The sequence below is a fragment of the Crinia signifera genome, chromosome 4, assembly GCF_055691185.1.
Source record: "Crinia signifera chromosome 4, ASM5569118v1, whole genome shotgun sequence".
Classification (NCBI taxonomy): domain Eukaryota; kingdom Metazoa; phylum Chordata; class Amphibia; order Anura; family Myobatrachidae; genus Crinia; species Crinia signifera.
This window is the reverse complement of record NC_139220.1, coordinates 230,610,836-230,632,965: the sequence shown is the minus strand read 5'-3', so window position 1 is coordinate 230,632,965 and position 22,130 is coordinate 230,610,836. Positions and strand designations below refer to the sequence as shown.

The window sequence follows — 22,130 nt, the reverse complement described above, 5'->3', positions numbered from 1 at the left end:
CCCAGAGGTAAGGAAGATCCCAGCAGCAGTGCAGTGCAGCAATAGCCCCGCAGACCCCCGGCATCCTCACTTACTCAGCGCCTCTCACCGCAGGGTCTGTTGGGCTATTGTTATGACACTGATCTGTCCCTTTATACTTACGAGGTCCTATGGCGTGGATCGCATCCTCTTCTTTCCTTGTAGGCATCCCCGTGCTTGTTTAAAAAAAGCACGTAAGTGTACCCGATGCCAGCACGGACTGTGACAAGCGCTGAATGCAATGTTTACAATCGGTGCGGCGCTGCTGCGAGGCCACGTCCTGTTTTTCGCCGCGGTGGGGGCATGCCCAGCAGCTCTGTGAGCTGCTGGCCATCCCCCAGCCCCTCTGCCTGCAAGAATAGATGCTGTGCGCATGCGCACAACGTCTATTCAGTGTATTCACGGACGACAGGGGGGACTCCCAACTGCCCCCCACCGCGGGACACTGCCGGCGGCGGGAGGGACGCGGGAATGTCCCAAAATACCGGGATGTTCCCGCGATAATCGGGACAGTTGGGAGGTATGGGAGTATGGGTGGAGAAAGTGGAGTGTTTTGTCCCCAGCAGAATTACAAAATATAGGAAGTTATTCTGATTCACTCGGAAAGGCACAATCACTCACACAGTTGATATGGTTGATTTGAAAGCATCAGAGGAAAGGAATGTTAGTGAATTCAGAAAGTGAGCAAAGGGCATAATTTAGACTGGATCGTAAAGCAAATTTTTTCCTCTAATGGACAAAACCATGTGCACTGCAGGTGGGGCTGATGTAACATGTGCAGAGAGAGTTAGATTTGGGTGTTTTATTGTTTCTGTGCAGGGTAAATACTGGCTGCTTTATTTTTACACTGCAATATAGATATCAGTTTGAAGTACAAACCCCACCCAAATCTAACTCTCTCTGCACATGTCACCTGCAGGGCATATTTATTTATTTATTTATTAACAGTTTCTTATATAGCGCATACAAATTCCGCAGCGCTTTACAGAGTATAGTTATGAGCAAACACACATAACAAATTACAGTACAAGACAGTTTAGGACAAGAACATGGTTAATATGGATAGTTGCATCAGGGGACAGGACACTGAAGCAATTATCAGGGTGGCAGAGGTTTATATATTCTAAGAAAGGCACATGAGGAGAGAGGGCCCTGCCCGTGAGAGCTTACATTCTAAAGGGGAGGGTTAGACAGACAGGGGTGACACAGAAGGGGGAGAAGTGAGCATATGTTAGTGATTGTGCCTTTCCGAGTGAATCAGAATAACCCCCCTAGTCATAATAATTACTGGTTGGCTTATGATGTGACATGAAACATGTGGAACATTGTCCATACTAGGGAGAATTTATATAATGTTATTTGATAAAATGATTGAAAAAAAAAAGTGCTAGACTTCTGACGCAGCTGCATCTAATGTACCTTCAGATCTCCAGAAATATTTGCTCCTGCGAGAATACCAGTAGCTGCTGGGAAGAAAATAGCAAAAACAGAGAAGAATCCTTCTCCATTCCTGAAGTCTGGACCAAAATTTTCTGCAAATATTGACGCTGTAAAAGAAAGAGTATAATTTTATTAACCTGCAACTGGGAGCAATTCATAAAGATAGTGATCAGTAGAATTTAGCAGGTACACTGAGTTAGGTTACCAATAAACCTTAGCTGGTAGTTTTAGTATTTATTTCTTGTACACTGAAGTAGTTGAGTCTATATTTTATTGCTTGTGACTGTTCGTTCACTGATTATGGTTTGTATCCTCCTGCTGTCTTAGAAGGGTTTATTGCCATAATACATAATGAAATGAGATTCCACACTGAGTGAAAATTCACTTTAGTAAATAAAAAAAATAAAAAACCCCATAAAAAAATATTTTTTTTTTTTTTATGATACACAATGCACCCAACCTGAGATAAACGTGAGCACATAAGCAAGAATGTAGACGTGAAGCATTTTTGATTTTCTAATGGCCTTTAAAAGTCCTGGAAGCAATAAATCAGGTCTGATATTGAATATGCATATTTTAGCAAATATGACAAACATGGGTACAAGGCAAGCACTAACTACCGTGGGTCCCCATGACCTTTGAAAGATTATTTCCTTGAAATCTTTATTGCAACTAGTGCAAAATGTAAAATGTTGTCAAAGGGGTGGTAGAGAGTTTGCGAAGCAACTATTTCCTTATTATATAAAGGACCTTATTCTAGTTTCGGCGCACCGTTGTGAATTTGCAGCGTGAGTGATGTTTCCTAACTGTGCATGCGCATAAGGGAAGCTTCTGACAAATCTCTTGAGCATAGCAATGGCCTGGTGCTATTGCAGACAGTAATAATAATAGGTTACAGCTGCTGGCGTAAGATCAGTGACAGCTTAGATTGTGTAGAATTAAACTAACATACTTGGCTGCTGTTTGTAAAATAACTGTCTTTCAATTAGGAGGAGTTATACAGTTTTCTCGTTGTGAAAGACGTAAATAAAATCTACTGTATAATCTATCCTATCATATGCATCAATAGCAGCAGCCTCTGTGCTACTTGCACACTGGGACAGGAATCAGGAAAGTTAGTCACTGTGCTCCAGACTTGCCTACCCTCCCGGATTGGCCCCCGGAAAGGTTGACAAGTCCCCCAAAATTTACGTAAGCCTCCAGGAGTCCCCCCTCGGCGGGGGTTGGGTGGTGGTGGTGGTGTCAGTGCATATCAGATGAAGCAAATTGAATCATTATGGCCCCTCCCCACACTGTTTAATGCCTGTAATACTGATATTACACAGTAGGGGGCATGACCATGTTGATGCACTAGCAATGGGCGGGCCCACGTGTTAGTGTATTTGAATATCCCTACCCCTTTTACAGCCACTTCCTACTGGAGCTGGCTGCCCTCAAAGTTGGCAACCCTGCTGTGCTGTGACCGGGGGGGCACTGACGGTGGGGGGCTTGGGGCACAGTATCACCTGCGCCCCCCCCCCCCCCACTACCTTCCTCATCTGGCTATGCATGCATGGCTCCCTGCATTAGGTGAACGGATACTGGCCTCAGCATAAAGTAGCAAAATAGGCTTCAGCGGCTGCCCGCTCTACTCTACATGCAACTCAGTATCAGCCACAAAGTAAACACACCAGATATATGTAATTTGCCTCTAGACAATAGACTACATAATATGCCTTTAGTTAATAGTAAATAGTTTACAGCAAAATACCTTCATAATTAAAGAATCCTTGTGCCATTTTTTCTTTTGTTGTTGGAATAACGGTTCCAATAAAAAAATTTGCGATGGCGATGAGCAATATAATCAGCAGCACAACTTGAGTCTGGATGTAAACAGAGAGATCAATGAGTACTCTTAGTGTCTGGAATGTAACATTGCAATTAGGGATATTATAGAATTTTTATGAAATCAGTGTAAAAAACTTCACTGCGGTAAAATAATATATAAACCGTATACACCTTCTTGTCATTTTATAATGAGCCAATAAATGGAACATGTTACATCTGATGTTTATAGTAATAACAGTATATGTTTGCTTCCGTTTTTTACAGACCTGGGGGGAAACATAACACAGTATTTGGAACATCTGGCGCATATATATAATCTCTGCCCCTTTTTATTATTACTATTATTATAATTGTATTTATCAATAAAATAATAATAATAATAATAAATACACGGTGAGCATTTTCATTTAACTACTTCACTGCTGTGGCATTGTTTTTATCAGGGGTGGATTTAGGGGTGAGGGCGCCGCTAGGCACGACAATAACAGAAGTTCCCCCCCCCCCCCCCCGTGCCTAATTGTATTATTTTAATTGATTAGTTATAAGCCCTCATTCAGGCTGACTACTATCAAAAGCATCCAAGTGCTGCCCCCAAACATGTGCCACCTCTAGGCATGTGACTAATGGGAAGTTCAGCATTGTTTTTTATTACTGAGCTGATCCTAATTTAGCTCTTTTACCCCAACACATCCCAATATCAGTAATGGTCATATTTCTGTGCAATAACTGCACAAATCATAACCCCTTTTATTTTATTTTTCAGACTTGGCATACCCAGAATATAAAACTGGTTTATTTCTAATCTAAGACTAGTTCTTAATGTAATTTTAGTAAATTGGTGAATTGGTGCATCAGCGGTGAATAATGGATTTTGATTTTTATATCAACAAAATTTTTGGGCAAACACGTGGAAATAAATGATTGTCATACTCATTCTTTTCTGAATAGTAGTAGTAGTAGTACGTTTATTTATAGGGCGCCGCAAAGTGTCCGCAGCGCCGTACATAGCAAACAAAAAAAAATGACGAGGTAACGTACAGGGTGTGTTGAAAAATACAGTATAAATGGGGGTATAGCTGGTAGAACTAAAATCAGCATCAGTTCAGAAGTAGGTGTCAAAATTGTCAAGGAGACTAAAGATGAAGTAGAGGAAGGGAAGAACAGGACAGGAGCACAGGTGAGGTAAAGAGGTAGGTTGAGTACGTGAGGAAGGAGGGCCCTACTCATAAGAGTTAACATACTAAAAATAGGTGGGTGGACGAACGAAAAACAATAGGATAAGTAGGAACGGAGGGGAACGGAGGCAGGATAAGAGGATCAAAAGAGGTTAGGAGGAGGGATAGGCTAGTCGAAAAAAGTGGGTTTTGAGGGAGCGCTTGAAGGAGGTAAGGGAATCAGAAAGCCTGATGGGTGGCGGGAGGTTGTTCCAGTGCAGGGGGGCAGCGCGAGAGAAGTCTTGGACACGGGAGTGGGAGGAGGTGATTAGGTGAGAGGTCAGTCGGCGGTCAGCGATGGAGCGAAGAGGACGGGAGGGAGTGTGGATAGAGATCAGTGAAGAGAGGTAAGGAGCGGTGGAGGAGGAGAGAGCTTTGTAGGTGGTGGTGAGGAGTTTAAAGAGAACTCGGAAAGGAATGGGGAGCCAGTGAAGAGATAGACAGAGGGGGGAGGCGGAGGTAGAGCGGCGGGAGAGGAAGATGAGCCTGCAGGTCTGCCAACCAGAATTGTGCATTAAATGTAAAGGCCCATACGCACTAGAAGATTATCTTTCCAATCTGGCTGGTTGGAATGAAAATCTGAAAATTTCTTCCAAATGTTGGAAAATGGTCAAACGCAGTCATCTGCATAAAGGCCCATACACACTAGAAGATATTGGCATCAATCTCGATTAGAAAGGGGCTTCTGAACGATATTGATGGCAATATCTTCTAGTATGTATGCCTAATATCTTTAACAATGCCACCCCCCCCCCCCCTCGCTCATTGTTAACGATATCAACATCTTCCAGACATGCAGGTCAATCCGCCAATATTGCTTATGCCGTTTGCAACCATTGTTCAGTGTGGATGCACAATATCTTTCATGATCAGCTCAAGGGAAATTGTTCACCAATATCTTTCATCTTTCATATCTTCTAGTGTGTATGGGCCTTAACTTGACCAATTTGTCTGTAGGACCAATTTGTGTCTGTTTTCTATGTTTAGGAGCAAATGGTCAATTGTCATTTGCTCCCAAAAATTTCCATACTATCATTCCAACCAGCCTGATCGAAAATATAATTTTCTAGTGTGTATGGGCCTTAAATATATCAAGGGTACAAATATGCACCTACCACTACCATTAATATAGTTTTCTTTCTGTGTGGCCGGAAGCATGGCATGGCTCATCCATATTGATTACCCAAAATCTAATACTAATGTACTTTGTGCTTTTATCACATTTGAAGTATGCAAACAAAGCTGCAAATGGAGTAAATTATTAAATGTAAAAGGCATATAGAGTGGTTTATTTGGCGTGGTTTGAGGATAGGTGTATGTTCCCAAACTTTTTGAATCATGGCACCATGCAGTATTGGAATATATTTCACGGCATCCCTATGCCAAAAGTTTGTTAATGAGAATTTCAGAAAAAAAGAATTACATTTTATAAGTTGTGATTACATTTTATCCTTAGGTTCAGTTTTGTAGTGAGGAACATGATTCGGTTTACCCACATATTTTATAATTGGAAGCCACAAGCACTGATTGTGCCTATTTCATTGGCCATAAGTAAATTTAATTAGTTTTGGACCACCAACCTGAGGCAGTTCTGCAAGTGATTTGAAGCACCCCAGGATGCCTCACAGTTTGGTGTATGTGGACACAACTGTACTTGATATTATTTGTTTTTACATTTGCTTTGCAACATCAAATTCATTTGCACCCAAAAAAAATGGTTTAAGACATGGGCAAAAGTGTCTGCGACATTTGCCATGCATAAAGCCAGTGCATATACTGTACTACTGTTGCCAACCAGCATGTTTCTGAAGATAGTTGCCACTTTGCATAAAGCTGATATTTGCCGTTTTATAGCAAATCCAAATTGGATCTCTGATTTAGAGCACAATTGGGGACAATTCCACATCAGGTCCAACGTGTTAATAGTGTAAATATGTTATAAATACTTATTTGAAGAGCGATATTATAAAAATAAGTTGTTTCCTAAATACCGCCTGTTTTAAACTGGTTCGTGGTACAAGACAGGGCTGTCCACTCTCCCAGGTTGCTGTTTGATTTGGCCTTAGATCCACTAATTAGGCTATTCCATTCACAACTCGATTGGCATGGGATACAATACGGAGGGACTGAGTTAAAAGTCTCGGCATATGCCGATGATCTTCTACTCTATTTCACTAATCCACAAGTAGCATTCCCTGGCTTTTTACGTACATTATCGGAATTTGAATTAATATCAGGATTCTTGATAAATAAATGAAAGACTAAAGCCCTGGCATTACACAGAGGAACAAGATTAGGATGGCATACTGGGTTTCCGTTTATATGGGCAGGCAGATCTTTGACATATCTGGGTCTTATAATACCAGTTGACCCAGCACATTTGTACTTCGTCAACTACCCATCATTAATAGCAAAATTTTTTAGCAGATTTCCGTTCATGGCGATCCCTGCCTTTATCATATTTAGATGTCATATGATCAAAATGATCTCCTTCCCCCGATTGTTATATGCCATCCAGATGCTCCCTCTTTTAATAACAGAATCAGACCTGCGTATTATGAATCTGGCAATTAGTAGATTTATATGGGATGGTTTTTGGCCCAGAATCTCCATGTTTAAATTGTCACAGCATGTCTCGCTGGGGGGCATTAATCTACCATGTATAAAAAGTTACATGTTGGCGGCCAACTTCCGCTAAGTGATTGATTCTATACACTCAACTAACAACTATGCTGACATAGCTATTGAGCAGACATTCTGCCCTGATATACCATTACTTAGCCTTCTACATATGAGACCGTCAACCTACCTCCCTGAGATTACTGGCAACTTATTAGTAACCACGACTTGCCAGGCATTGTGGATTTCACGTTCCCGGTTGGGATTGTCCACACATGGCACGCTATTCAATTCACTTCAATATAATACCTACACTAATGAGCAGATAATACAAAATAGCAGATTGGTCACTGCGAAGCTGTGGGTTTGGGGTTACTATACCATTTTATGGATGAGGGATGTGAGTCAGTATTATCATATCAGCAACTATGTGAAAGGTACCAAAGTGTGAATATCCCTCTGTTTCCAATTGAAAAATGATGTTACTAGTCAGATTAATCAGATACTGACTGCAGACATATCGGCGGAACTGGATGTTGTGATCAAACACACTCAGAATAGACCATGCAATACCTCTTTGTTATAATTACACATTAAGAGACGCATAGATCTAGACCTGGGGTAGCTAACCCTAGTCCTCGAGAGCTACCAACAGTGCATGTTTTGCAGGTCTCCTCACAGAATCACAAGTGAAGTAATTAGCTCCATCTGTGGATCTTTTAAAATGTGTCAGTGATTAATGAGTGCAGCTGTGCAGCAGCTAGGTTGTCTGGAAAATGTGAACTGTTGGTAGCTCTCGAGGGCTAGGGTTGGCTACCACTGACACTTTAAATACTGGTTTAGCAAAATGGTCTACTGACCTACCTAATGTACCATTGCCTTCCCTATTATCGGCATTTGTTCGACTGAATAGAACAATGATATCAGCCTCATATATGGAGATGAAATACAAACTGTTACATCGTGCGTATTACACACCAAAACGAAGGCTGATAATGGGCACTGCCACGGACTCATGCTGTTTTAAATGCAAAGCGCTTGACGCAGGCATATTGCACTGTACGTGGAGCTGTCCAGAGGTGAAGGCCTTCTGGGATATGGTATGTACATACATAAAGACACAATACGACATTCCCTTTACTGCAACCCCTGAGTGGGCACTATGAGATATATACCCAACTCCTAATACAGTTCATCAATCAACAGGGCAGAGAATATTTATGTCAAAATTAGCTGCTGCAACACAAAAAACAATTTTATCACAATGAATATCGTCTAACACACTATCCATCACACTATTATTAACCCGGGTTTCATACCTCTTTCAAATGGACTGGCTGGAGATGTCGCTTAATAAAGATGCAAAAGCAAATAAATTATTTGCAATTTGGTTACCTTATGTAAGATCTCTCTACCAATATCCACAAAAAACTGTCTCAGAAAAGCTGTTCAGTTAACGTCTTGGTATAATCTAACAACCCTACAAAATAACGCACCTCCTTTTTGACCTGATCCTCCACTTGCAGGCCAGATAATATATTCAGTATTCTTAATCTTATTGTATTTGCTTAAGAACTTTAAGGATTTTATGATAAATAGTATATTTTAAGTGTGATACTTTCTGTATCATAACAAATAAATCAACCACTTATTTGTCCGTTTTACACTTTATTTATTGCCCTTGTTTATTGTATGTACTGTAACAATTGCTATATCGACTTTCTACGATTGTATGTTAATATTCGTTCTTCAGTAAAAAAAGAAAAAAGTTATTTACATGGGAAACTACAAATCAGAGGACAAAGGGGTCATACTGTGATGGACCATTGTATTATTGCTAAATTGTATAAGTTAAGCATCTACAGAAAGTAAAGTTTTATGATCCATTAGTAACTGCTCCTAAGAAACCCAATCACGATGCAAAGTTCAAATTACTAAGTGTATCATTAAATCACTTTCAATGAGACATTTGATATTTCATAAAAACATAAGAAACATTTTTTAAATAGTTTTCTTATAATCCAGGGGGAAGGGTTTATCAGAGCCTGTAAAAGCTAAGAGGAGAGAAATAATGTACCAACCAGCGATCAACTAACTGCCAATTTACAGGCTGTGTGGCAAATGTACTAAGCCACAAAGAGAGATAACATGTAGAGAGATAAAGTACCAACCAATCAACTCTTGTAATTTTTCAATCAAAGCCTGTGAAATGGCAGTACTAGCTTGATTGGTTGGTACCAGTGGTGGATTTTTCCTATGGGTTGTAGAACACATTTGATGGTAGGCAGGGCTATTTTTCAGCAGGCTACAGCAGGAACTGAGACCCTTATTCTAGTTCACTCTTTCTGACAAAATATTTCTTAGATGGACAAAACCATGTGCACCCAAATCTAATTATCTCTGCACAAGTAACACCTGCCTCACCTGCAGTGCACATGGTTTTGTCCATCTAAGAAATATTTTGTCAGAAAGAGTGAACTAGAATAAGGGCCTCAGTTCCTGCTGGAGCCTGCTGAAAAATAGCCCTGAAGGTAGGTATTTTGCTGTATCACTTTCCAGACACAGACCCAGATCTAATAGCGGTCTAATAGAAAGTGAAATCTCACCATTTGTATGCACCTTTTGATTGTTTTCTCTAAAACAATTTTTCAGCTCCCATTAAAGGTTGTTCTAAGCAAGTAAGTACAGAAAAGCTGCCCTCTCACGGATAGATTTTTTAAACTATATGGCCATTTTCAAACCGATTGGAACTACTGTACAGTACCTATGTGTAAAAAACAGTCTGTGTGTGGGCATGATAAAGATGCAATGCACATATCCGCTGTTGTTAAACGACCCATCAAATCCACTAATTGCTTACACAATCATTCCATGTGTGTGCATAATATCATTTGGCCAGGAGTGTTCTGGATTTCAAAGGCAATTGGATGACAGATTGGATTGTTCATAAAATCGTTCCATGTGTGGGCACCTTACAGTAACTATGATTTTCTGAAGCATCACATTCAAAACACTGCAGCTAGGTTTATTAAAGTAAATTGTAGTACAAGTTTGGAACCCAGAGAAAGTTACATTTTAACCAGTCACAAGCAAAAGGTTATGGAAAATATTGTTTGACAAATGGTAGGTATATTAATTAACAGTATTCAAGCGTCTGGTGTGTCACTATGTTACCTTAGCTTCCCACTCCATGCCTGCTACAGATATAGCAAGCAGTAAGATCACTGTTATTGTCCCCACAATCCTAATGTCATTTACTTCGTCTATCATGAGTGCATCATTGACCTGCAGGAAAACAAGAAACTAAATAATCAGCTGTGCATTTTGGTTACATGTTAAAATGTTGATATTGTGACTGCTGAAAAACTAATTACTGTCAAAAACAATATATATTAAGGCAAGTATATTCATCCTTTGCTCTCCTCTGATGCTGTGCTATAGTTCACCATGTGAACCAGTCATTGCCTAAGCCTTATGGCAGATGGTGCTGTGCAGCCCTGATATAAATGGAAATAAAACACTATGCAACCACAATTAGGGGTTTTGTGGTAGAAGTAAAAGTAAAAACTTTCAGGAACTTTTTTTCACTTTACAAATGGAAACTAACAATTTAATTACAATTTTATTACATTTTTGTGTTGCAGTAACATTTATTAAATAAGATTATTAGTTACCCTGGGCCATGTATAAAATTAGGCAAATTACCCCTTCTATAGCCTCCTTGTATGATTTGAATTTTTTAATGAACCCAACAAATTTATATGTGGCATATCCAATTAGCTGCATGTATTACTAAATGTACTAATTGACGATGCCGTTCGATTCTATTACCTGCCAAAATGTCATGCATTAATTACCAGAGGGTGCATAAAAATGCACCCTTGGGATTTAACATTCGGGAAACCTCATGAATTCCTGCATTTTATGTGGCATCTATGCGATACCACTTAGTACCCGATACTTTAAGGAGAGGGGAAAATGTTATAAAATTAAATAGCTCATGGCAGTAAACCCAAAGTCTAATTGGATATGTGCCTATGGGCCAATTGTAAAATTATGCAGGTCGCAAAATAGCAGTGGTTTCTGCAATATAGCCACAAAATACAAAGGTTGGTCTTGTCTTTAAAAACAAATTACCACTTTAAGGGGGTATTCAATTAGTCATTTTTATTCAGCTAATCAAATAAAAAACAGACTTTAGTATTCAATTGCAGCCATTTTCAGACAGTTTTAAATCATTTTTTTTAAAGCCATTTCCCTTTTAAAGGTTGGAACTGTATCAGCAAAAAATTACTTAGAAAATGGTCGAAAACAGCCGCAATTTTGCTGAAAATTCATGGATCGTCAAGTAATTCACTGATCCACAATTTTTGTTGAAAAAAATGACACTTGTTGAATACCTCCTGAACCACTAAAATCTCCTCTATTTCAGTAACCTGCAGGATCTTACTTTTTGCCCTATATACAGTATCACCAACTTGCAGTCAAAATAATTTCCCTGATGGGGGAAATAACAGCGGTGTCTATTCAATGCTATCTTTCCCAACAACATTGAACAGGCATCTCGGCAGAACAGACCCGACTTTAGAAGCAGTCGGTCCCATTCTGAGGAGAACGGCCATGGATTGTTGTGGTCCTGGCTGTATCTCACTGATCCACGGCCATATCTCATGGCCATGCCTCCTTTTCAGCATTCAGCAGGTGGGACATTGAATCCCATCTGCCGAGATGCAGTCGAGCGCGCAGAGAATGGGGCCAGGTATTGAATACCGCCCTTAAAAGTAAAAGTCTGGAACAACGTATACTCTAAAAGATTATTACAAATGTATATTTTTTTTCATACAGTATTAATTATTTGGGGGAAATTTACTAAGATGGGAGTTCTATTTCACATGGGAAGTTGCTTATTTATTTAATAACTTCTGGAAGATAAGAGATCGTATCTGATTGGTTGCCCATAGCAACATCCCATCTGAAACAGGACTCCCATCTTAGTAAGTTTCCCCCTTTGTGTAGTTGCCATTACTGTTTGTTGGTATTGTGTATAGGGTCTTCCTTGTGGAACCAGCTCTATGTAATTTTTTAATAGAAAATTGTTTATTTTAGTTTAGACTAACTAGTTCCTCAATAAAATAAATGAGTGCAAGTAATGCTATTACAAAACCCTTCATGTGTAAAATCTGAACTGTTAATTTTAATTGCTTTAAAAGATTACCAGATGTACCGTCATTGACACAAGTCAAGAAGGCCATAAAAGTGGAAAATCTTCATGCAGAAGCTGAAAGAGACTGTTCAAGAACATGTAATAAAACAATATACTGCAATTGTTTATTATCTCCAGTATAGATTAACAATGTCAGTAATTCTAGTTAAGAAGCGCGTCTTAACACATTAAATCATATTTTCTGAAGGTCAGTGTATTCACCTTAAGAAGATCCACAACAGTTTCTGAGAATCCAACGACGTACATAGCAACTGCAACAGCATTGGCAAAGGCAAAGATAAGCCCTATAGAGCCACCAAATTCAGGTCCCAGACTCCTGGAGATAAGATAGTAGGCTCCACCTAAAAATAGACAACTATTATATGGAGCAATACAGAGACAAAAAGCATAATAAATTGGTAGGCTAACTAAATTTCTCTGAACAGAATATATTCCATTGCAGAGGTCAAAGAATGCTATTAATTTTTAGCTTGGTGACAAGTGCCAATGATGGACTCAGAAACCACCTAAAAGGTTTTATATGAATTAATTTAGTTAACTGCTTTTGATCTATTGCCCTAATAAAGGCCTATGGTAAATTTGCTTTGATATTTAGCATTGGCCAGTCAGGCCCAACACAGACACCCTGACAGACAGGTTCTGTGTTCAGTGACTATGCACTACCCAGACATGATTACAAACAATTACAGACCATGGCGCAATTGCCCTTTAGGTCTCCTTGCTAGTCCTTTCCTATGCTGAGGATGGAGCATGCCAGGGAATGACTAATCTATGCATGTTAGTTATTAATTGTGTTACTTGCATGCCAGCTAGTTATGATGTTTTTGTTTATTCTGCGGTTCTGTTAAGCATTCACAACTGGAACAATATAAACTGTAATTGTTATTGCCTATACATATGGACAAACTAAATCTCCTGTTCATGGAACTTGAGATTGGGGGGTGGGGCGCCTTTCTTCTACTTAATTCATATATGACATATCTTTAATTATGCTAGCTGCCATTAGGTCTATCATTGCAGCTGTCCAAATGAAGTCATTAGATAATTACAAAGCAAACAATATTATTGAAGTAATAGACTTACAGTATTTGTACTTACCTTGTGCCAATGACTGCAGCCAACAGAGTGTACAGTACTTACCTTTGGCAACTAACAGAAACTCTTAAATACTTTATCGATTTGTCTCTATACCATATGGCTAATGATCAAAGGAAGTTCTCCCATTAAAATGACAATATGAGTAAATACAGTGTGGCCAATGGGAAAATGTACAGTTTCTCCTGCCAAGTTTTGTGATTCTTTGCCCATCATTTTCTCTAAGGTCAAATTGTACTTTATTAGTCTCCTTTGTGAGTGACCTCATTCTTTGTCCATTGTTGTGAAAATAATATAAAGTATCATTTGATATAGCATGCTCAAACACAGACTGCAAGTCATATGGATCATCAAATCTGTGACTGTACGAAAGCTGAATCTGAGAGAAGCAATATAATGGAAGTACTGTACAAGAACCTGAACATTATTTAAACTGTTACTTAAAGCTAATGTTCATTTTCTTCTAATGGGACAATTCAGAGTTATGTTTCACTATATTTACTGTGAAGTTACAAACTCTCCTCATTATATATACTATAGATAATTTCCTTGAATTCTGAACTCATTCATATACAGTACTTCATTAAATTTGTTATGCTGTTTAAATACAGAAATTATAGATAGCTGTCTGGAAAATGAGACCCTTGTAAAATAAATAATTTATATCCGTTGCTGCTAATATAACACTGTATAATAGTAAGTTTGGCTAACTTAAAACAAAAATATTTGTAGTGATCTTTTCATTTCTATTCCTGAAGATAAAGTAAGCTCCAACTTAGGTCAAACTTCCTTTTTAAAGAGCTAAAATGTCTACAGAATAGAAAGCTCTCTTCTCATTTGCATAAAATGCCAGTGGCATTGGGATGTTCCTGTCAGTAAGGAAAGAAGCAGGCAGGAACAGGTACGTAATTATGTACAGGACTTTCAGGAACTGCTAACTTACTGCACATGATCTTTACAATATACTGTCCAGTAATTGGCTTCAGACCCACTTTAATAAGCTACATGTTTTCTTAAGTCAAGGAAAATGGCTGCCCCTTATAGGCTTAATTTACCAATTTTAAGCAAAAGAAGATTATAAATATGTATGTGAAAATAATGAGGACAGAAGAAATATCATACAGTATGCAAAACTTAGTTTTAAGATGTATTTCCTCTTTAATGCTTTATACGCACAAGAGATAAGAAAAACCAAAGGGACATGGCATAAAATGTCTGAACTAATCCATGTTATAAATATATTATGAGAATACTTCCAATGGGACACGGGAAAATGAAAAACAGTTATTACCCACTGTGTTGAAAAGGTACATTAAAAAACACTTACCACCTCTCACAATACCATTGGTGCATATAGCGGACATAGAAAAACCTGTTAGCATGGTGACCACCACACTAAGCGAAATGATAACCACTCCAAGACCTGAAAATAGCAAAGAAACTTAAAATTTACCTGCAAATTTGAGAGCACAGGCCACTGAAGTCCTCCATACAAAGGCATCAATGTCAGGCATGATGTTGTGTACCTCCTGAAACGTGCCGGGTTCCTTCACTTACCATCAATGTATCAGTCTCTGACTCATTGGGGCACATTTACTAAAGTTACTTAAGGTAGAATTGCAGTTTTAACAATTTAATGAGTGTAGCTCAGTGACAAAGTTAGGAGACTATATAATACATTGATTTAGGATAATATTAAAATCTTGATAGCTCAGGCACAGCTCGGGAGAGGTGCTGTCAGTCATACTTTATCTATGTATGTACTTTGCCAAAAAGACAATCCCGATCCACATGTACAGCTCTAAAGCTGAACATTGTTGCACAAGTCAGAATGTTTTGCAAATATTTTTTGAAAGATTTTAGTCTACCATACTATAATAAATCTGCCCCAATGTGTACATGACACCAGTCTTGCAAGACATTAATCCATAAAGGCAAATAGATTAAAATGGAAGGTATGTTTAATGCAAATTAATAAGGTATTTTGTGCTGGTAAATGAACTATAATTCAGCAAGTCTAAAAACAACAAAAAGCCCATAACCTTCAACTAGGAAAGTTGTAACTTTTGATGGTTGTAGTCTCTTTTGTTATTATAGCACTTGTTTAAAAAAAGATGGCCAAAAATCTTAAACAACATCAGAGGTACCCTAGTAATTTGCATTACACAGCACAGATACTATATGTAAATTATGTATGCATGCATTAGATTACAAAGCAAACAAACCAGTAGACCATTCATGTTGTCCATCCTGGAATGCCGATACCCGAAATGCCCTCCATAGTAGTTGTGCCTTTAACTCTTTGAGAAGTTAAGTTTGCAATATTATCACCTTTAGGGTCTGCAAACGCCATGTGACTCATCACTCTATTCATTTTGACTCAGTAGTTAGCTCTTCTGGATAGATTCCCTGTGGGACCCGTCATAGCCTATTGAGACAATATTTTTGCCTATCCTTGATAACATTACCTTGATTCTTTTGTGACATTTTGTTCTCCATATCCAAAGGATTAACAAGGACTTTCCAGAACTGAGTACCGGGACAGACAGAATAACATACCTAGTCATACAAAGACTTGGTATCTTAAGTAGCCTTAACTCTTTACCTCCACGGACAAAACCGTTGGTTGCTATTGCAGAGGTTGACAACCCAGTAATTGAAGTAACCATGGTGGCAAGAAGAATTATGACAACTGCAAGACCTGTCAGTAGTGAAAGAAAATTTAATATTTTTAATTTGTAACTTGTCTTACAGTAAAACTTGTGCTGGAAAAGTCGCAGCTAAGTACTGTACTTGAAAAAAATATTGTGCAGGAAGAAGTGACTAAGTATCTTGTTATACTGCAAAGTGGTCCTTCTTGCGTAAATCCTGAAATTCAGCACCTAGGAGAAAGGCTAAAGTACTGACTGTGGTGAAAGTGTTGAGTCCGTGTTTAAAATCCTGGAAGAAATGAATCTTCTTGTCACTTTTTTGCTCTATACTCCAGTTGACGCTAAAAAAAAAAGCCTGCAGCGAGCCAAGTCTGCGATTACCTTAAAATAATGAGATTCTGAACTGGAATTGACCTTTAGAACGTTCATGGCTCATATTTTATTACCTCCTCTGACATATCCATTTGTGGCAATTGCAGAGGTGGACAGGCCAGTTATAGCCGTTACTGTCACAGCTAACCCGATGATAATGACACCAAGACCTCAGTGGAAAGAGAAGAATACAATCTGTTAACTATTAAAACAACTTGTGCCTTGCCTAGAACAGCCATATCTAAAAATCCTGCAGAATTATTCTATTAGAAACCCTGCACAATGATGCTTTTATAACACTGTATGCAAGATAATTAAATGATGGTTATTGTTATTTAGAAACCTATGGGGGGTTTATACAGGGAGTGAAAAACAAGTACATATTGGTACAGATAAAACAAAAAACTCTGCCTTTATCAGATGCAAAGTGATCCCCGAGCGTACCTAAGAAAAGCTCTCACTCTTGTATACAAAGGGGGCTGCAGATAGCCAGGGCCAAGAGCCAGAGTACTGAAGGGGGTCTGGCCACATCTGGTAAGATGTGGCTATGAGGTCCCCTTAGCAGCTGACCCGGGCCCCCCAGCAAGCCAGAGATCGTGTAATTAGTATTTGATTTAGGAAAAAGCCATAAGAAATGGAGGGTACAGAGGAACTATAGACCTGATTCTGAAGTGGGAGTAAAGCAATGAAAGTAAGTAACTGTGCACCTGGACAAACCAGGTTACACTGCAGGAGCAGCTTTAGACTGTACAGAAGTATTTAGATTTGATAGGGGCAGTGTGTTAATGGAGGATTATGGGAAAAAATTACATGGAGTGGCATAATGATTTCCCATTACTTGATTATAGCCGAAATGGCCATGTAAAGCACACAGAGGGAGGTACTGTATTTACTGACATGTTATGCTAACTGTCAGCAAACCCTACACTGTAAACTTGCCACAAGTGAATAAAATAGATGCAAGGTGTGCATTTCTGGGTGTAGCCATGCAGGAGGGCTTCCCTTCATCATGGAGCGTGTAAGATCGTGCTCACATCTAATGCTTTTTCCTCTTTTTGCAGATAAAAGTAAGCCTGGACTTACTTTTATCCTGCCCGGTGATGGCCGAAATGGGGGCGGTCATGTGACATTATCTGCCTTCTCCAAACAGGTAGAGCCACGTCTGAGTTCGCAGGTGTCCGCCCTGCATTTCCATGGGTGTGACCCCATTGACTGCCCCCTGCTTGTCCATAATTTTGTGAAAGCCCCGGCGAGTGTAAACCTCACCAAATGCGTAAGCTACGGGGGTGTGCATATGTGCATGGGCGACTATGCAGATGGTCACTCCATCCACCATCGAAAACGGGGCCAAATTCACTGCTCACCGTGCACGTCTGAACAGGCCCCTATGTGTGATAAAGATGTTATGGACATGTGCTCTTTTAGCTAGTATTAACTTTATGTACTGTGAGCCAGATGCTCTAAGCTTCAAAAGTGATAGAGTGGAGAGTGATAAACAACCGACCAATCAGCTCCTGCCTGACATTTTTCAAACACAGTCTGTGACATGGCAGGTAGGAACTGATTGGCTGGCTGTTCATCACTCTCCATTTTATCACTTTGGAAGCTTATTGGCCCTGTATCTTTACAATCCAACAGGTGAAGTCACTACAAGAAAAATGATGGTCCATCCAATTCCTAACAGTAAACAGTCAGGAAGAGTGAGTGCCTACCCAACATAATGCTGGGGACCGTTTAAAAGTTACATTTATGTAACATTTTCTTTTTAAACTTTTTTTTTTTATAACTTTGCTTTCACTGTAGAGATGAGCATGTGGAGTGCATAATTTCTCATTTACCCATACCCTCAGTGCCTTGTACAGCATATAAAATGCTTCTGCCTTTAGGACTATAATATTAATATCTTAAAACGTAACACACTGCCAAGCCAGCAGTCCAAATTAAAATTTCTACAGAATCATTATTATATATTATGTTAAAAATGAAATATAATTCTGAATTACAGATTCCCATCAATCCCGCTTAACAAAAATAAAAACGCCACTAGAAGACTGCCAAAATGATCATATAAATATAAAAAGATGGAAAAGATTATTGTAAAATAAACAGCCATCCAGGCCAATTGTAATCTGCTTACCATAAACAAAATAAGTCGATTTTAAATCAACTCTAAAATTATTTAAGAACATTTCCATTGCTGCACGAAAGATGAATAACTTGAAAGAGGAAAATCCTTCCGGCTGTTCTCACACCTAGGAGCTAAGTAATACTTTTTAATGACCCAAATAAGTTACCAAACTGCCCTTAGAAAACTAATTGTGCGTGAACGCCCAGAGCAAAGAATTGGCAGGTTTCAAAACGTTCACTTTTTATGGAAGGACAGAAACGTGGCTGCACCCCTGTGGCTATGAGGTTTCATTTGATATGCATCATAAAATCACTGAGCACTTATTTGTCAGGCACGGCATATGCTAAAGCGCAGACCAGAGAAAATTAGAACTTTTAAAATTGGTAATATTTGTCTTTTGTAAGAAACAATCTTTCTATACATCCCAAATGACCCAATTGTATTTTACAGCGTTGGCATTAGCTATTCTCATTAAGTGAATGATGACTGTACAATTAAAAAGTGCCTATGGGTAAGAGTGTCCTTCTGCCACAATTTGTGCATGTTGTGCAATCAGAAAGATGCACGGGCTACATCCTGCTTCATGAGACGAAGGTCGCAGAGGATGTTTTCTGTTCACAGTTTGAGACGTCAATTCCTTTTTTAAAGACATTAGAGATCATTATTGCTTTTCTCAGGTGACATTATTTTGTTCCTATTTTAAAGTAGTTTCAGGCAAACTTATGGCTCCCTAAATGCTGAATCAGTACAACACCAATGATGTGCTACAAGCGTTCACTGAGATATAAAGGATGTCTATACTAAGCCACAGGGATACAGGGGAAACCACTGGTGGCCCCATCTCTTCGTGTACAAATCAGATTCCAGAATGTGTACTTTAATAATGGGTAGTTTATACAGTGCATTGATTAATCTGGTACATTATCATGCATGTACTAGCAGTATTTACAATAAATATATATTTATCAAAGGGCCGAGACCATGCACTCTCTAATATTAGACACCCACCTAAACATGGGTCCCTACCACAGTATTCCCCAGCTGGGCCCTTCATGCTCCAGTCCAACACTGAGTATCCCCCTTTGCAATTCATAGTCATTTGGATGATCCCCAATGATTAAGTATCCAAACTGTCCGGGCTGAGGAAGGGGATACTTCATTTCTGGAACAATTCTGGTATGGAGGTAGCTGCTGTTCAATAACTGGTATCACTGCTACAGCAGTAACAGTAATACTTACCACCCCCATGAGCGCTATAGCATATTTGTGACCTGACCTATGAATGCACACAGCCACAGAGCATTCTGTGAGTAGGAAGCAGAGGGATCCTCTCAGATCCCTCTTCACAACCCAGGACAACCTTCCCATATGAAGAAGCGATGCTCTGGCGAACAAACACCATATAAAGATATTGTTTGTTCTCACGGGCAAATCCAAAAACATTAATAATAAAGAATGAGCCTGTTACATTAAACATGCAGAAAGCTGTAAACTAGCATTTAGCATGTATTACAGACCCTTACGTGATGATGACTAGGCCCCTTTGGATGCATACCAAATTTTAACCACTAGAGCATTTTGCTCTGCAAGACATTAGGAGAAGCACTATAAAATACAGATGTAACATCATTTAACATAAGGCCCATACACACTGGACGACTTTCAGCTGAAAGCTACTCAAAACAGCAACAGTGTGTATGGTCCGGCGATGATAGCACTCCCGCATCATCGCTGGGAAAGCTGCTCATCTGCTGGTATTACCGATGAGCGGCTTTGAGGACGGCTTTGCATAGCAATGCACTATGCAAAGCCATCCGCACCCCCTCCCCCCTGCTGACCGTGTCGGGCAAGGGGAAAGCCGCTCTGTGTGTATGCACTGAGCGGCTTTCCCCCCAGCGATGATAACGGTCATTGCTGTGCATACATGCTGGGCATAGTCGCCCAGTGTGTATGGACCTTTATGATTATAGCACCAAACTCTGCAGTGCAAACAGCGAGAATGGATTGATAGCTCCAACTCTCAAAGCACAGAATAGATTTTTGTGAATTTATGGATGAAATAAGACAACCAAAAAACATTCTTGGGGTGAAATGTACTAAGCTTTGAAAAGTGATAACATGGAGAGTGATAAACCTCCAACCAATCAGCTCCTACTTGTCATTTTTCAAACCCAGCCTGTGATGTGGCAGGTAGGAGCTGATTGCCTGGAGATTTATCATTCTCTATTTTTTCACTTTTCAAGCTTAGTACATCTGGCCCTTAAAAAGATAAAGGACCCGATTCAGACCTATATGCAGGGCTGTGAATTAGATGCCCTGCCGATTATCGGACAACCGCACATGCGCACATTACGCTGTGTACATGCGCAAGCTGTCTGTGCAGACGTAACTAGCGAAGGCAAGCCTTCGCTGTCTGCATTCAGGGTGATTGACACCCAGCAACCGTATAGGGGCGATAGCACAGCATTTTATGGGAGTGCCCAGAAAAGGCAGGCATTCCCCAGCCATTGGGATGGAGGGCTGCTGACTTCATCAGCAGCCACCCTCTCCCCACGGACTTACTTGGCCCTTGTAAACAGGGGGGGGGGGGATCCATTCGAAGGTGACTCCAAATAGATGTCCCCTGTGTACACAGCTCCAAACGCATTAGCAGCCGCGCACTTGGACGAGTTTTCACTCACGTGGGATGGCATGGGGTGACCTTTAACTGCTCTCTGGGCTCCGAAATGGTCTGAATTGGGCCCAAAATACAGTATATTTTGTGTTTCTGATTCAGAAAGAATATTACTTCAAAATGTTGTGAAATTGCTATTCATTGTATAAAAAAAGCATCAACAGGAGCAAGGAGAGTGCAGCAAGGTTCAGTAGACTTTCCTCTCCCCTGAGTACATAGCCAAGCATCAGGGCCGGTGTAAGGCTTCTCAGCACCCTAGGCAAAACTTCAACCAACCCCCCCCCCCCCCCCCCCAACTGCTACCAATACCCACTTTCCAGAATGGCAGGTCCTCCCAGCCCACCGGGAAGGTGGGAAAGTCCCATGTTTTCCATGGAGGCCTCCCTTTGCCATCCACAATAGAGTACAATAAGATGCTGGCAGATATGTAGGAAAGTAAGCCTCAAGGGAAAGTATGGAGGTGAGGTCTTAGAAGTTCCACAGCAGCCACCTGCATTAAGTACAACAAAGATCCTCATGGACGTCCTTGATATTTTTGATAGGTAGACTTGATGGCGCCCCCACAGATCCTGGCGCCCTAGGCAGCCTAAAGCTGCCTAATGGTAGAGCCGGCCCTGCCAAGCATGCCTTATGAACTATTACTAAGCATCCCAAGCCGGGGGGTACAAATAAATGCTTACCGATTCCAGCTTGACCTACGATCCATGAGAGCCGAATGAAAAGCATCACACCCCATATGTTTAACATGCATCTGACCTATTAGGAAAATTAAGAAGACAAAATACATTTTCGAGTAATTTCTATCAAATAGCCCTGTGCCATAGCTAATCATATTTTCATAATGATATCATGATCATAGAAAATAAAA

At 39.8% G+C, this 22,130-nt stretch overlaps 1 protein-coding gene across 3 annotated transcripts in view; it reads right to left on the bottom strand.

The window, feature by feature from the left end:
* SLC12A1 (solute carrier family 12 member 1) overlaps nucleotides 1-22,130 on the bottom strand; it is a 151,585-nt gene that overhangs the window by 72,578 nt on the left and 56,877 nt on the right. Inside the window, exons 4-10 of one of the 3 annotated variants that reach the window (XM_083183918.1) lie at nucleotides 21,943-22,018; nucleotides 16,535-16,630; nucleotides 16,043-16,138; nucleotides 12,544-12,683; nucleotides 10,293-10,403; nucleotides 3,209-3,320; nucleotides 1,438-1,565 (exon numbers count right to left, since the gene is read on the bottom strand). In XM_083183918.1, coding sequence (XP_083040044.1) covers nucleotides 1,438-1,565; nucleotides 3,209-3,320; nucleotides 10,293-10,403; nucleotides 12,544-12,683; nucleotides 16,043-16,138; nucleotides 16,535-16,630; nucleotides 21,943-22,018 — 759 coding nt within the window. Of the gene's footprint in view, nucleotides 1-1,437; nucleotides 1,566-3,208; nucleotides 3,321-10,292; nucleotides 10,404-12,543; nucleotides 12,684-14,764; nucleotides 14,861-16,042; nucleotides 16,139-16,534; nucleotides 16,631-21,942; nucleotides 22,019-22,130 lie in introns of all 3 variants that reach the window. The other 2 variants (XM_083183920.1, XM_083183921.1) reach the window with 2 other exon arrangements.